This window comes from Mobula hypostoma, chromosome 7 (assembly GCF_963921235.1).
Source record: "Mobula hypostoma chromosome 7, sMobHyp1.1, whole genome shotgun sequence".
Taxonomy (NCBI): domain Eukaryota; kingdom Metazoa; phylum Chordata; class Chondrichthyes; order Myliobatiformes; family Myliobatidae; genus Mobula; species Mobula hypostoma.
In genome coordinates, this window is record NC_086103.1 from 78,147,324 (window position 1) to 78,165,100 (window position 17,777).

The window sequence follows — 17,777 nt, forward strand, 5'->3', positions numbered from 1 at the left end:
AAGGGAGCTGCAGCCTCTCATCCAAAGGTCACCTCTTCTGTCCGGAGTAATGCTCCCTTACCATTGCTTGAGGTATCAGCTTGGCTTACATGATTTTTAAGAGATTTGAAACCAACAAGTTTTTAAACTCGCAGTTAAAACATTTGACACAATTGTTAAAACAACACGGCTGGTGCAACTAACTCCCGTGCATCCAACGGTCTACCCACCTCACCCTCTCTCACCCACAGCTGCTAACTGAGTGGAAGAAGGAATCTAAATTCCAATTTTCTGATACAATCTGGCTACCTCTGAGGACACTGCAGATCAAATTCATAATTGGATAGCGTTGATTCTCATCAGAATGAATGTCCATCTGGGGAAAGTTGGTACAGATTCTCAGAATGGTTATTCTGCAGAAAGAAGCCATTCAGCCCACCGAATCCACAGTAGCTCAATATACAGGCAACTAATTGTTCCCACTCTCCTCTCCTATCCCCATTGCCCTGCACATTCTTTCTGCCTAAAATAAAGTGTTGGTGGAATGAAATGGATAGGCTTTCAGAGAGTTCTCGTCAATTTCACACGGGCTGTAAGGCATGGAATACAGCAACGTGGTTGCATTGGTAGAACATGTAAGAACATAAGGACTAGGAGCAGCAGAAAGTCATCTGGCCCATTGGACCTGCTTCACCAATCAGTAAGTTAATGACGGATCTGGCCATGGACTCAACCCCACCTAACTGCCTCTTCCCCATATCCCTATGCAAAAATCTGTGCAACTGTGTGTCAAATATGTTTAGTGAGGTGGCCTCCACTGCTTCCCTGGGCAAAGAATCACTACACTTTGGGAAAAGCAGTTTTCCTCATCTCCACCCTAAAGCTACTCCTCTGAATCATGAAGCTATTACCCCTATTTCTAGTTTCAACTATCAGTGGAAACAACTTTCCTGCCTCTACCTTATCTATCCCTTTCATAATTTTATATTTTTCTATAAGATCCTCTCTCATTCTTCTGAATTTCAAGGAGTATAGCCCCAGGTAACTCAATCTCTCTTCATAAGTGAACTCCACCTTCTCTGGAATTAACTTGGTGATCCTCTTCTACGCCACCTCCAGTACCCTTCCTCAAGTAAGGAGGCCAGAACTCATTAGTATCCTGTATAACCTCCTTGCGTTTAAGTTCAATCCCTCTAGTAATGAAGTCCAACATTAAATTTGGCTTCATGATAACCTGTTGCATCTGCAACCCAAACTTTGTGATTCATGCACAAGTACTCCCAAGTTGCTCTGCACAAATGCAATCTTTCACACTTGAAATAACAATCTGATCTTCTAGTTTCCTTCCAAGGTGGCTGACCTTGCATTTACCAAAATTGTACTCCATTTACCAGACTCTTACCCATTCACTTAAACTATCTATCTCTCTCTCTGCAGATCCAGCATTGGCTGTACAATTTGCTTTTAGACTCAATTTTGTGTCATCAGCAAACATAAATACACTACACTTTGTCCCGTCTTCCAAACTGTTAACGTACAATATATAGCGTAGGATTAAAACTGAGCAATGGGGTTGGAGCATGACTACAACATATAAATCAGATGCTCTACCTATATATTGAATTCATTCATTAAGAGACAGGTGACTCATCATAGAATTGAATGCTGGATAATTACGCCTACCATTGAGCTAACTTTCAAAGAGTTCTCTTCTCTTTAGAATGCTTAGGTTCTCTTGGACTATGTGCCAGTTTAGTCATTGGATGCTGGAGACTGAAGGAAATCATGCACAGTAACAAGTGTCTGCTTAAAGGACACCAAGCAGTTATGGGACACGTGGTCAACTAGAACTTGGCCAAGCCAGATGACATACGTATTATCAGAAAGGAGATACATACATACAGCATTAGAGCACTTTAAGATGGATAAGTCCCCAGGGCCTGACCAAGTGTATCCTTGGACTTTGTGGGAGGCAAGAGAAGAAATTGCAGAGGTGCTTGCAGAGGTATTTGCTTCATTATTGGCCACTAGTGACGTTCCTGAAGAAAGGAAGGGGGCTAATATTCCATTGTTTAAGAAGGATAGTAAGGATAAGCTAGGAATCTACAAGCCAGTCAGCCTGACAGCAGTAGTGGGGAAGTACTGGAGACAATTCTGAGGGACAGACTCTATCAGCATTTGGATAGACAGAGTCCGATTAGGAGGAATCTCCGTGGCTTTGTGCATTGGAAGTCATGCTTAAAGAACAGCTTGATTTTTTCCCGTGAGGTAACCAAAAGGGCAGATAAGGGTAGTGCAGTGGGTTTTATGATTAGTCTCAGAGCTCCTGGGATGGGAAGGGTAAATTGATTAGGATCTGAATTATTCCATTGACATACCCAAAAGTAGGTTTTCAGGGATGCCAAGTGAAATCAGGAACAGACTTGATGAGATGGTATTATATTGATGGCTAGGTGGTTCGTGAATACTAAAGTAATACCTGAGCAAGGTGCAAGGGAATTTATAGAGCCTACCTTATGCAGGAAATTTGCTTCAGTGAGCCAGAGAGATCTGTGAATTTGACTCTCGCAACTTCAGAACAGGGAAGTTCCTTTAAAACTGAGATGATGAAGGATATCTTCAGCTACAGGATGGTGAATCTGTGGAATTTGTTGCCACAGAGGATTGTGGAGGGCAAGTCATTAAGGTAGACACTGATAGGCTCTTGATTGGTAAGGTGGTGGGGGTAAAACTTATGTGAAGAAGGCAGGAAAATGGAGTTTAAAAAGACATAATGGAAGAGCAGTCTTGCTGAGCTGAATGCCCTGATTCTTCTCCTATATCTTATGGTCTTATGAGGCAGGGGTTCATGTGAAAGGAGGAATGCATAAAATGGGTCAAGCTGATGGATGATGCCCTCAGGTGTCTTCCTGGTGTTCTGTGCCATTCAGTTCACTAGAACAGGCAGGAAAGGGAGGGATTACACGAGGTCTGCCTGCATTAAACTTTGAGCACCATTGTGATGAAGATTAAGCAGAAATGGAGCAGAATAACTCTGAATTAGTTCATGAGAGCCAGCTCCAATGTGAGGGTTTAACTTCCCCTGGGTGCAGAAAATTCAAAGGTGGCTGAACAGAGCCATTTAACTGATGCGGCCGATAGAGATGAACTATTTCTCAGAGCAAGGAGTGTCATCTCAAAGCCAGCTGCAGGCCACTAAGTGGTGATGGTAGATATGACTTCACACAAAGGCACATAGCAATGTGAAACACCCCATCCCATCCCTACAATCCATCAACCAGAGCTGACCTTGGGGCTCTGGGATATTTCTCCGCTGAGAGTGATAGCCTTTAGCTGTGTCAAACTTACCAAGGGTTACAGAACAAACTGATGTTTAGACAGGAATCATCTCTGATCCTTCAGTCTAGTGTTTTTTTAAAGTTATATCAATACTCTGAATCCAAATTCAAATCCCAACCATTGTGTTTCTTCTTCTGTGGTTTAGAGTTAGGGTTAAAATTGTCTGTGTTTCCTACAGTGGCTGCTTACATATTAACACATGAAATAAACTGCAGAGGTGTCAGATTTATTGGGAATTCTAGGTTAAAAGGGCAGGATAGCCAGCAAGGCTGACAAGAGTGGGGAGAGTGATTTTAAAAGCCTGGGGATCAGTACAAGACCGCTAAAGATATAAACTTTAAACGGAAGAGCTGTCACTGAGGAACAGGTCTCACAGACAAATTTTCTGCCATCCTTCCTATTCCTTAAGCATTCAATAAAACATATTCCCTGCATTTTCAGTCAATGTGTTGAGACATTCCGCACATTTTATCCTAAATTTGGCTCAGGGGAAAGGTTGAAGACCGGGTGGGCCCATTTCTTTCGCTGTGCTGTCAGTCAAAACAGGACAAAATGTAGCAGAGCTGCTCCCAACAGGAGAAGGTAAACCCACTAAATACACCGGTTTGTTGCTCTAGAATCTTTTTAAAGTGCTGCGGCATTATTCATTTTTTTATATACTGCTGATATACCAAACAGTTATCTTTAATTAAATCTCTGACACTGCCATCCACCCCCCTCTTGCAGTCAGGACAAAATATTCTACTTATTTAGGCCCCAGAAATTCTTTGAATAGTGTATCAAAGATGAATGTGCCCAGTATCAGATACTGTATCTGGGAGCTGTGTGTGTGTGTGTGTGTGTGTGTGTGTCGGGTGTGCATTCAAGGACAAACGCACATTTGTGAACTCTTTCACTCTGGTCACTTAAGTGTTTTTTTCTTTCTCTCTCCATGCATCCTTTATTCTTCCAGCATTTTAAATATTCTACAGGGTGCAAAACAAAGACTGGATCAAATGCACAAGATTGTAGAGAGGTTAGTAATTAGCCTCTCAATCTTCTCTCAGCTTTTGTGGCTGCCAAGCTCTCAATACTCTCTGCCCTGCCTCATAGCTGTCTGACCAGTCTTAGTGTTGTGGCCTCTCCACAAGTCTGGGTCAATCAGGGGTGGTGACCATTCCTCAGGTAATGATGGCCAAGTCCCACCCATTGATTGCCTGATGCTTTGGAAGGCTTTTTCCATTGATTCTAAATGTCTCAGTTGGTCAGACACATATAGAAAGAGATGAAAAATACTTGTCATTTAAAAAAAACTTAACCTCAGTCAACTATGTAAGTTAATGACATATTAATATAAATTAAAAAGGAAAAAGAAAACTAACCACCTAAGTTTGAAGTATTTCAAATTACTGGAGGCCACTCTACAATTACTGCTGCAGTAAAGATAAGGGGCCATATGTGAAGTGAATGTGGCTCTTCATATCAATATATTACAGAATGTCTCTAAGCCCATGGTATGGTTAGTCTAGGGGAGGGGTTCCCAGACGTTTTCATGCCATGGACCTATACAATTAAGCAAGGAGTCTGTGGACCCCAGGGTGGCAGGGGCAGGAACTCAGATCGCGGTATAGCTGACTCAGGTACCACACTACACATGGAATCTACAGGGAGATATTGATGCCCAGTGAAACAATCTTAATATTAATTGGATTTTGAAATACTTATCTGAAGGAATTACAACTTACAAAATAAAAGTTATCTTTTAAGGCCAGATTGATATCCACCAACAATTAGTACCATTAATGTCTCACACTTCACACAACAAAGTGCAATATTTTCAGGCTCTGTGATAAATGGCTGAAGTTCATGTCAATTTACTAATTACTCAGCACAATTCATTCTGTAGAGGAGCAGGATGTTGCTGGCAGAAGATCCTGCATTCCTGAATTTAACTTCATAGTTATTTATTGCTACCTGAAGTTCCTGTCACTTTGACAACATAACGGCAGAAAATGCTTGCAGTTTTATTATTGGTGCAAATGGAAATGCAGTCCTATGACTCACTTCCTGCTCATTGCGGGACACTGTTAATATCCTCCATTCCCTCTCTACACCTGTGTTTCAGCCATGCAATATCTTCGTGAGTGTCTCTCAATTTCTGTTGTCCCGTCCTTCTCTGTGCTGGTCTTTTCTCCAGCCAGGGGTCTAGATTGCTTATTGATCTCACAGACTTGGTACAGTATCTGAAACCATTTGAGTACAGTATGGACTGCACTATAGATTTGGACAGAATTACATAGAACATAGAATAGTACAGCACAGTACAGGCCCTTTGGCCCACAATATTGTGCCGACCCTTAAACCCTGCCTTCCATATATCCCCCCACCTTAAATTCCTCCATATACCTGTGTAGTAGTCTCTTAATTGATTCTCTTCACTGACTAGTTCAGCATTCAGAATTCAATATTGCCTTACAACATAGAGGAAGACTAGTCAGCCCACAGAGCAATCCAATTGCTCCACTAATTTTCCCTGTGGCCTAATTTCCCTGCACTCCCATTACACCCACACTGATGGCCACTTACAGAACCTCAGTAACCTACCAACCCACGTGACTTCATATGTGGATGGGAAGCAACACGTCATAGGGAGAACCTGCAAGACAGCGGAGGTCAGACTGAAGCTGGTCACTGTAGCCATGAAACCACTTCACTCCCAGCACTGCTACAATATCACTCATGCACCCATTAACTATGAGGCAATAAAGTGATGAAAATTAGAGTCAATGAATTCATGCAGATGGAATGCCGACAGATTAGTTGAACTACGCACAGCTTGCTGTGATATGACGTACCCTCGGAAAACTCATCGCATGACTTAACAGCCCGCCGGCCTGCCTTTAAAAGCAACCTTTCCCTGACCTCCCATGTGTTAATAACTAACAAGTGTAAATTCACACAAAAATCCAACAAAACACTAACCTGGAACTTCCTGGAACTGCTACAATGGATGTAGGAGCAGGGATGTGGTGCTGAGGCTTTATAAGGCACTGGTGAGGCCTCACCTTGAGTATTGTGAACAGTTTTGGGCCCTTCATCTTAGAAAAGGTGTGCTGGCATTGGAGAGGGTCCAGAAGAGGCTCACAAGGATGATTCCAGGAATGAAAAGGTTATCATACGAGGAACGTTTGATGGCTCTGGGTCTGTACTCGCTGGAATTCAGAAGGGTGAGGGGGGATCTCATTGAAACCTTTCGAATGTTGAAAGGCCTAGATAGAGTAGATGTGGAAAGGATGTTTCCCATGCTGGGAGAGTCTAGGACAAGAGACACAGCCTCAGGAAAGAGGGACGTCCATTCAAAACAGAGATGCGGAGAAATTTCTTTAGCCAGAGGCTGGCGAATTTGTGGAATTTGTTGCCACATGCAGCTGTGGAGGTCACGTCATTGGGTGAATTTAAGGCAGATATTGATAGGTTCTTGATTGGACATGGCGTCAAAGATTACGGGGAGAAGCCTGGGAACTGGGGTTGAGGAGGAGAAGAATAAAGGATCAGCCATGATTAAATGGCGGAGCAGACTCGATGGGCCTAATTCTGCTCCTATGTCTTATGGTCTAATGATCTTTCATCCAGATTGTTCAGAGCAACAAGTGGGAGAATTATTATGAACTTCCCCTCCCAGTTAATAAACCATCTGCTACTCAAGAAAAACACAAGAAAATGGGAGTAGAAATAGGCCTCCTGGGCCTGCTCCACTATTCAATATGATCATACCTGATCGATGAGGGCCTTAGCTCCTTTTCTGTGCCGTTTCTCCATACCAATCTTTTTTTTATCTGTCAGATATTTAGCCTACTAAATACTTCTAATGGCCCAGTTTCCAGTAGCGGCAGGGGCAGAAAAATCCAGAGAGTCAGTCACCACCCTCTGCGAGAGTGCAAATACGGCACTCTACCAGGATCCTAATCTCATCTTCTCTTAGTCATTCCCTTTCATTTGCCCTTGAATTGTAGCCTGTTCCTTCCTCCAACAACTGTGGCAAAAAAAAAATCCAGCAGCTGAACAGACAGGAGACATGGATCTAGGGGAGTGTGTGATATTCACTGGGATTGTGCAAGAGAGAGGGTAGTGACCTTGTAAGTTCAAGATTAAGTTTAATTATCATTCAACCATATATGTGTGTACAACGAAATAAAACTTCGTTCCTCCGGGACCAAGGTGGAAAACACAATGCGTACAGTCACACAAAGCACACAGTGCAATATGGTTATCATAGAACATACTGTTGGCTCGTGGCTAAGTGGTTAAGGCGTTTGTCTAGTGATTTGAAGGTCGCTAGTTCGAGCCTTGGCTGAGGCAGTGTGTTGTGTCCTTGAGCAAGGCTCTTAACCACACATTGCTCTGTGACGACACAGGTGCCAAACTGTATGGGTCCTAACACCCTTCCCTTGGACAACATCGGTGGCGTGGAGAGGGGAGACTTGCAGCATGGGCAACTGCCAGTCTTCCATACAACCTTGCCCAGGCCTGCACCATGGAAACTTTCCAAGGCACAAATCCATGGCCTCACGAGACTAACGGGTGCCTAAAAAGAGCATACCATCACAAAATAATATCAGCACAAGCCCCTGAGTGGCACAGTTTGAAGATCGACGTGCATGGGATGTTGTCCTGGAGCCATGTTTCTGCAAGAAGAAGCGCGCAGCTTGTTCTTTTCATTGTATACACGTGTATGGTTGTCCTCGTCTGGCTCTGTCTCAGCCACAGAGGAAAGCAATCCAGCTTGTCTTCCAGGGAGTGAGCACTGGAGAGCAGCACCGACAGGAGAGCTGGCCCCCACCCCAGCGCAGATTCCAATGTGCCTGTCACTCCTCTGTTCTCTCTCACACTGCCTCTGCAGCCTCCTCCCTACAACAGGAGGCACCGCAGTATGAGGGTCTAGTCCAGCAAGACCACGCAGCTCCTCCGCCATCAGTTTTGCCACGAACTACTGAACCAGATTTACAGCATTTTGTCCAACAGGGTCTTGTGATCACAAAGACAAACATCTGAAGTAACCAATAAGCAACCGGGTAAGCAACAAGTTCAACATGACTTCGTGCCACTTTCGTTATGTCTTGGGGGTTTGCAAGGATGGGAAAGACTCTATAGTTGCATCTGCAAAGAGCTGGTCACCCCTGTCTGTGTCAATGCTACTGAGGTGGAAATGGCTGAAGAATGCCAGTTTCTAGGAGTAAGTACCTGTCCTAGTTTAGCCACATAGATGCTATGGCCAAGAAAACATGCCTGCACCTCTGCTTTCTCAGAAAGCTAAGGAGATTCAACGTGTTCCTACTGACCCTCACCAATTTTTTTTTTTTACAGAGGCACCGTAGAAAGCATCCTGTCTGGATGCATCACCCAATATTTCACCCAAGACCTCAAGAAATTGCAGAGAATTCTGAACGCAGCCCATTCAATTCTGAATGCCTTCCCTCCATTGACTCTATCTGTACATCGGGTGGCCTTGGGAAAACAGCCAACATAATTGAAGATCCCCTCCCACCCTGATCAGTCTCTCTTCTCCCCCTTTCCATTGGGTGGATCCTGCATGATCTGACTCAAGGGCAGCTTCTGGCCCACTGTTATAAAACTCAGGAGCTCAGCTCTTGCATGATAAAGATGAACTTCGATTTCTTCGTCTACCAAGACGCGGTCCTTTCACTTTATTTGCTCACCCACATTGCATTTCCTCAGTAATTGTAACACTATGTTCTGCATTCTTAAACACGAGAAATTCAAAGCAACACACATAAAATGCTGGAGAAACTCAGCAGGTCAGCCAGCATCTATGGAAATGAATAAGCAGATGACATTTTGGGCCAAGACCCTTCTTCAGGACTGAGAAGGAAAGGGGGAAATGCCAGAATAAAAGGGTAGGGGGTGGGGGGAGGGGGAAGAGGCTAGCTGGGAGGTAATGGGTGAAGCCAAGTGGGTGGGAAAGATCAAGGGCTGGAGAAGAAAGAATCTGATAGGAGAGGAGAGTGGACCACAGAATAAAGGGAAGGAGGCAGGGACCCAGGGGGAAGTAATAGGCAGGTGAGAAGAGGTAAAAGGTCTGTGTGGGGAATAGAGGAAGGGAGGGAGGGAATTTTGATACCGAAAGGAGAAATTGATATTTATGCCATTAGGTTTGAGGGCACCAAGATGGAATATAAAGTGTTGCTCTTTCACCCTGAGGTTGGCTTCATCTTGGCACAAGAAGAAGCCATGGATTGACACATCGGAACGGGAACGGGAACGGGAGTGGGAATTAAAACGTTTGACCACTGGGAAGTCCTGCTTGTGGCGGATGGAGCGGAGGTCCCTCAATTTACGACAGGTCTCACCAATGTAAAGGAGGCTGCATCAGGAATCTGCATTCTATTTTTTTTTCTTTTTTATAACCCTGATATACTTATATACGGAAAGGTCCGTCTGGATGGTGTCAGAACAAAAACTTTTCACTGTTTATTGAGACTGCAATAAACCAATTAATTTTGTTCGAAGGCCCTTCAGTAGAAGGATTCGCAGGTGTCATGATACAAGTAGGGTGTCAGCTCAGATTTGTTATGCGATCTGACAAGCTTTGCGGGTTTTCAAGCAGCTGAAAAAGAATGACCTAGTTCAAGAGTAAGGGCAAAGTATACTTACTGATGATGATCAGGGTATAGTTGAGGTGAGTGCTGCCAAACCCATTAGTTGCTCTACAGATGTAGACCCCTGCATCTTCCACTTCCACTTCCTTGATTTTGAGGCCCTGCTGAAGGACTCGGAACCTTGTCCAGCCGCTGTGAATGGTGCGACCGTCTTTGATCCACATGGTCAGTGGCGGGGGATCGCCCTCCACTGGACAGGCCAACCTGACCGTGCGGCCCAGCTTCACCGGCTGCCGGCTCTGCACTTTCTTAGAGATCTTCGGAGGACCTGGGCACAGACGGAAAAGAGAGTCGACGGTGAGTGGTGGTGCAGATAGAGGCTGGTTTGAACTTAAAATCACCAGAAAAACAGAGGCAGTCAAATGGATGGTCAACATTTAAGGATTGGGGCCCTGCACTGGAACTGGTGCAGTATACGACCCTTAAACATGAACTATTCCTCTGCCTCCAGAAATGTTGCCTGGCCTGCTGTGTTCTTCCAGCAGCTTGTATTGTGCTGCAGATCACAGCATCTGTAGTCACTTGTGCCTTCAGAATGGGGGTGTGCTGCCATTGTTTTTCTTTCTTTCTTTTTAAATCTTTATATTAATTTTCTAAAATTATTAACAGAATAACAATATTGATACAGAGAGATTGGAATAATCTTATTGTTGACAAACATGTACAAAAAAGATTTCAAATAATACAGGTGTAATAGACTTCCAAACTCTTAATATAGTTAATGATAGAGAAAAATGAAATAAAAAGAAAAAAAATACAAAGAACACCCCCCACCAAAAAAACAAAAAAAAAGATACTAAATACTAAACCCCCCCAAAAAAAGCAAACGGAACAAAACAAGGCTAGACCAATATCTTAAATCGAACACGTTCAATAATGTCATCAATTCCACACCTCTATTCATAAATTTTAAATTAATAAGAAGGATTCGGAAAGGTCAAATTACATCATATGAAAATGTTGAATAAATGGTTTCCAAGTCTCTTCAAATTTAACCGAAGGATCAAAAATGTCACTTCTGATTTTTTCTAAATTTAAACATAATATAGTTTGGGAAAACCATTGAAACGTGGTGGGAGGGTGCCATTGTTTTTATGGTGAATTTATTATACTTGTGGGTCCTATGCCACTTGCTTAATTATTTCTTTCCATTTTTGATGAGCTGTTATTGACGAGCAGGTATACGTCAGTGCTGAGGGGTTCATTTCGGACTGCTCTGAGATGTCGCAGCTCCTCTTCTGACAGTCAGTTCCAGTGGAACCAATGGAACTGGATTTTGAGAAGTGAACCACAATGCACGGATGCTACCACACATTTAACAGGGAGTACATTCAGAAGAGCACATGGTAACATAGAGTGAACTGGGAAACAAAGAAACAGGCCAGTTTGAGCAAATGTCATAAATATGACTCTTGAGGGCAATGTCACTGGACTCCACACACCTAGTTCTCAGAGTTGTCTTTGTTTATACATCAGGCAACAGAACTGCAAAGGTCACACGTATCCTGATAATTATTCATCTGCTTTGGATGTGTGCCAAAAGGCTTCTTCCTTCCTGTGGATCTGAGGAGACCAGCTCACAGATGACAGAGGATGCAGCAGCCTATGTAGCACAAGTCCTTCCAACTTCAGGAACTGCGGCTGGTGAGTGCCCGGGGGTGGGGCGTGGGTTGGTCAGAAGTGAGAGTAGACCAATGCGGGCTGGAATGTGGACTAGCAGAGGTTGATTGGGCGAAGGGAAGGGAATGAGTAGGAAGTGGGAGGCTGTTGAAGGTGTGAGATCAGCAGTCCAGATGCAGCATGAAGGGTGAACCTGGAAAATTGGTCTGGCAAAGAAAAGGAAAGAAGCATACATTAGTTTAGGTGGTCAGGGATGGGTGACTACAAAAAGATTAACAATACTCTTAGGAGAGAAACAAGGAGGGCAAAGAGAGGATATAGAATGGATGCAGCAGATAAGATTAAGGAAAATCTCAAGTGGTTCTGTAGCAATATTCAGGGTAAAAAGTTGGCTAAGGAGAGCATAGGTCCTCTTAGAGATCAATAGGTGTGACTGTGTCACATGAGATGGGAGGGACTTTTAAAGGATGATTTTCTTCACTGTTTACTGAGAAGCAAGTCAACATTGCCCAAGAGATAAGGGAAACAAGTGGAGATGTTCAGCTGGCATTTGTATTATGGAGAAGGAGGTATGTTCTCAGCAAAACAGAAAAAGCTGGTCTTTAACTTCAGGAAGGGAGATGGTACGTGCTCTAGTTTACATCATTGGTGCTGAGGTCTAGATGATTTAGACCTTCAGTTTCCAAGCAGTGAACATCACCTATCGCTTGTCCTGGTCCAACCATACTGACACCATAACCAAGGGAGGTCACCAGCGCCTCCGCATCCAAAACAAATTGGCATGTCCCCTTTAATCCTTGCCAATTTTTGGAGATGTCAGGTTTAAGTTTTTTACACAGAGAGTGGTGAGTGTGTGGAATGGGCTGCCAGCGGCAGTGGTGGAGGGGGATACAATAGGGTCTTTTAAGAGACTCCTGGATTGGTACGTGGAGCTTAGAAAAATCGAGGGCTATGGGTAACCCTAAGTAATTTCTAAGGTAAGGACATGTTCGGCACAGCTTTGTGGGCCGAAGGACCTGTGTTGTGCTGTAGGTTTTCTATGTTTCTAATTTTTATCATTACACCATAGATAAGATCCTGTTTGGATGCATCATGGCTCGGTATAGCAATTACTCTGGTCATGACCACAAGAAACTGCAGAGAGTTTTGGTCACAGCTCAGTATGTCACAGAAACTAGCCTCTCTCCAAGGACTCTGTCTATAGTTCTGACTGTCTCAGTAAAACAGCCAGCAGAATGAAGGATCCCACCCAGCCAGATCATTCTCTCTTCTCCCCAGGAGATACAAAAGCCTGAAAGCACATACCGCCAAGCTCAAGAACAGCTATGATAAACTATTGAATGTTTCCTTAAGAGGATAAGATAGGCTTTTGACTGCAGAACCTGCCTCATTGTGACATTACAACTACTGCCCACCTGCACAGCATATTTGCTGTCTTGTAACACTTTATTCTACACTCAATTGTTGTTATACCGAGTACGACCTCAACACACCATCATAATGAATTGATCTGCATGGACAATATGCAAGTTTTTAATTCTTGGAGTTTGTTGGAGGCTAGAGGAGACCCTTACGGAGATATCTGCTTCACTGTTAGTCACAGGTGGCGTTCCCGAAAACTGGAATGTGGCTAATATTGTTCTGTTGTTTTAGTATGAGAGCAGGTACAAGCTAGGGAACTACAGATCAGTCAGCCTTACATAGGTAGTGGTGACATTACTAGAGGGAACTTAAGGGACAGGATCTATCAGTATTTGGATTGACAGTTTGATTAGGAGGAGTCAGCATGGCATTGTGTGTGGAAAGCTTGACAAAGCCTTTTTAGTTTCTTGAATAGGTAACCAAATAGGTATTTGAGGGTAGGACAGTGATTATTTTCTATGTTGATTTTAGCTAGTCCTTCAGTCTGCATAGTAGGCTGGTCTAGAAAATTAGGTCCCATGGAATCCAGGGAGATGTAGTTAGGTGTATGAAAAATTACCTCGGTGGTAGGAAATAGAGGATGGTGTTTGAAGATTGCTTCTTGAAATGGAGGCTGGTGACTAGTAGGGCATGGTGGTGGGACCCTTGTTACTCATTATATATAAATGATCTAGATGCAAACGTACAAAGCTTGATCAGTAAGTTATCAGATAACACAAAATGAGTGGGAGTTATTGATAGTGAGAAATGTTATCACAGATTACAAGGGAATCTTTATCAGTTAGGGAAGTTGGCCAAGGAGTGGCAAATGGATCTCAGTACAGAACTAGTGTAGGATTTATACTAGAATGGTAAGGCACTAGGGACTGTGACAAACAGAGGGATGGACCGAGGAGTACAAGCGCATAGTTGGTTGAAAATGGTGTTGCAGTTCTACCAGGTGGTGAACAGTGCATTGGGCACAGAGGCGTTTGCCAGTCAGGGCACTGACTATAGGGGTTTGGACATTATCTTGTAGTTTGTATAAGTCATCGGTGAGGCTGCATTTGGAGTACCGTCCAACAGGTCACCCTGTTATAGAACAGATATGGTTAAACTGGAACAGAACAGAAAAGATTTATGAGGATATTGCCAGGACTTGTTATAAGAGGAGATTGGCCAGGCTTCATTTTTATTTCTTGTAGGGTACGAGAATGAAGTTTGACCTAGAGGTTTAGAAGAGGGACAACCATACAGAAATGTTTAAATTTATAAGAGGCATTGGCAGACATCGCACCCTGCAAAAACACATTTCAGGGAGGTAGCACGCTCGCCCCCCACAACCCCATATCCCTCCCCCCCACTACCGGTCAACCTCCAGGGGTGTATGTAATACTTTGTTTAGTGATTTTGTCTAATCTGTAAACCAAGTTGAGTATATGCAGAAAATGTGACATTAAAATACGTACTTATATTATATTATATTATCTTGTTTATTCTATTACAACTTTAAGCAAGTCTACAGGGAGTTTGGCCTCATCACGTAGGACATCAATAGCATAGCTCCTTAGTAGCCTGCCAGCTAGTTTAAATAACGTTAGCTATGCTAATAAACGAATAACACCTGTTAAACTCACCTCAACATGTCCTTTACATTTTAACCCACCATGGGCAATAGAAAAGTCACTGTTGCAAACAGTGCAGAGAGCAACACCGTCATTATTTTTGAGGTCGACTGTAAAGCCCACCCACAGAGAAAACTGATAGGTCTACTTTACAGGGGTCCCCAATCTTTTTTGCACTGCGGACCGGTTTAATATTGACTGTGTACATACATCTATTGATACTTCTGGACACATCTTCAGTGATGTTCCTGGAACCATCGGGTGTTTCGGGTCTTTCAACATCATACAACCTCCTCCAGGTGACCCAGCTGGGGCTGATCAGACCCCAGCTTGTGTCCAGATGGCTAGCTACTTATGACTCCATGGCTCCCCTCTTTTGAGACACAGCCATCTTGAGGCCCTCTCTGCCGCATCGGTGGTACTGCGGATGGCTCTCCTCTTCCTCTCTCCCTCGATGCCCAAAATGCTGAAGGTTCTAACTAAAGAACGGGCTACGAATCCCCTACAACCAACCTCCACTGGGAGACACCTCGCTCTCCATCCAGCCTGCTGACAGTTGCTGACCAGTCCTGCGTACTTGGAGAGCTTCCCTTCAAAGGCCTCTTCCAAGCTATCTTCCCATGGGACTGTCAGCTCCAGCAGCACCACTTGCTTAGTCGACTCAGACACTAGGACAACGTCTGGTCGCAGGGTGGTGGCTGCGATATGGTTGGGGAACTTCAGCTGCCCTTCGAGGTCCACCAACAGCTGCCAGTCCCTTGCAGCGGTCAGAATGCCTGCCGATGTCCTTTTTGCAGCAATATTTTTGCGGACCGGCCGACCGGGGGTGGGGGGGGATTGTTAATCACGACCGGAATATAGGTGTTAAGTCAACTATAAGTCACTTATAAGTGGCTAATACACTCAATTTCGTTTCTAAAAGGGTTTATCTAACGAATTTAATATTAAACACACAGCACATATTTTCCTTGCATGAATATAGCGATAAGTCAATTATAAGTCAATAGCATCATAGTCATAGTCATACTTTATTAATCCAGGGGGAAATTGGTTAATACCTTTTAAATAACGTTTGGATATTAAACACACAACACATATTTTCCCCATATGAACATATAAAATCATTGCAACACACCAATATCGCTGAATCAGTGGGAGCCCTGGGCTTGCTTCCCTGCAACAAAGCGGTGCCATCGAGGGGTGATGGGAGATAGCGATACTCGAAGGGGGTTCCTTACGTCCAGTCTATTCCGCAATTTAGTTTTCGTTGCATTCATTGCAGAAAACTCTGCTTTGCAGAGATATGTTGGAAATGGAAGTAACCTCAGGATATTCAGCCTTGACTTTGATCCAGAATGCCGGCAGAGATGTTATGTCAAAAATACTTTTCAGCCCGCCATCATTTGCAAACTTGAGGAATTGATCTTTTTCCTGCGCTGACATGGATGATGCGTGCTAATGACCTCACGTGCATTCAAATTCCACAGTGGGTGTGACAGGGAATGAGGAAAGGTGCAGCTGACTCATATCGTTTAATATCGCCAAATCATATTGTTTCCTCGCGGCCCAGTGGTTGGGGACCACTCTTAGCACGAAGAGAGACCAATCAGGATGTTCGCTCTCCCTCTCCCTCTCCGTCTCTTTCTCAAAAAAATCTATTTCCGGGATATTGTATATCATTTCCGGGCATCAGGAAGCCACTATCGCTATACGGGAGACTCCCGGAACTTCCGGGAGAGGTGGGACATCTGTATTGGTGAGATCGATGGCAACAGTCTTTCCCCGGGATGGTGGAGTCCAAAACTAAGGCTTAGAGGGGAAAGATTTGAATGTGACACCGACCCGACCATTAATTCCCCATCTTCTCCTAATTCCCTTTGATGGCGGCACACCTGGTTTTCATCAAGACCTTCAGCGTAAGAACCCTGGCTTTGCATCCACTCGTTGCTAGATCGTTGTTTTAGCCAGTGTGGTAATTAATGATCCTGGCTACTTAGGATTGTGTATTCTAAGTTTTACTTCAGTACCGAGGATTACCTGTGTAACTCTGTCTCTCCATGTCAAGAAAAGTATTGTCTGCCGTTTGCCTTTCTATGCTCCATGCCAGGATAAGGGTTGCCAGCTGCCTGCCTTTCTGTTTGTCAGTAAACTCCAGCAACGCTTTGTGTCAGGTTCCAGCTACGCTCACGCCCTCATCTGCATCCTAACCCTATCTCTGTGCCAGTGTCCAGTGTTTGGGTTTGCCCCGTTCCTAGCAACAGAACAATCTAGTCATCATGGACCCAGTGGACACAAACACCCTTCAACAAGCCCTCGCCAGCCAGGGTTCCCTACTGGGACAGCATGACCCACTCCTCTAGGTCATGGAGAACCTCCGTTCCCTGTCTGGTCACGTCACGCAGATGGGTAACCAGGTGGACCACGTCTCCACTCATTTCACTCAACCCAGCCAAGCCAGCCCAGACAGCCTGTAGCGGCAACTCCCACCCCCCACGTGTCACCAACACCCCCGCCCAGAGAGCCTCAAGTACCAGAGCCGGAGCACTACGCTGGAGATTTGGGTAAGTGCTGGGCCTTCTTCCTTCAGTGCTCCCTGGTGCTTGAACAGCAGTCGTCAACTTACTCCACAGATAAGTCAAAGATTGCTTATCGTGTGGAGTGACTGCGGGAAAGTGCATTAGCGTGGACCAAAGCAGTTTGGAACAACCTTTCCGGATATCTGCTCTTTTTTTTGCCACTTTTATCGCAGAAATGAGAAAGATCTTTGACCACCCTGTCTGTGGTAAAGAATTCCGGACGTTAGCGGCCGACTCGAGGTGGAACAATGAGTCACTCCAGAGGGTTTTTTGGAATGGACTCAGTGACCTGGTGAAGGACGAGATGGCGGCAAGAGATGACACCGACAGCCTGGATTCCCTGATCTCCCAAGCCACCAGGTTGGACAATCACCTCCAAGAAAGCCATAGAGAAAGAACTGGTCGTCCACCACCTTTGCCCACTCCTCAGCACTCATTCCTGCCTGCCGCCAGAACACGCCTCTCTCCTCCTTCTGCACCTCGAGTAGCTCCCAGCCCGGTCATTTCCACCGCCCCGGGAGAGGAACCCATGCAGCTGGGACGGAACTGCCTTTCTCCCACGGAACAACTCTGGAGAACGA

The 17,777-nt window shown here is 44.5% G+C and overlaps 1 protein-coding gene across 2 annotated transcripts in view; it reads right to left on the bottom strand.

The window, feature by feature from the left end:
- Positions 1 to 17,777, bottom strand: part of LOC134348964 (fibroblast growth factor receptor-like 1) — a 163,603-nt gene that overhangs the window by 75,828 nt on the left and 69,998 nt on the right. For both annotated transcript variants that reach the window (XM_063052777.1, XM_063052778.1), the window contains exon 3: positions 9,970 to 10,242. In XM_063052777.1, coding sequence (XP_062908847.1) covers positions 9,970 to 10,242 — 273 coding nt within the window. The remainder of the gene's footprint in view (positions 1 to 9,969; positions 10,243 to 17,777) is intronic.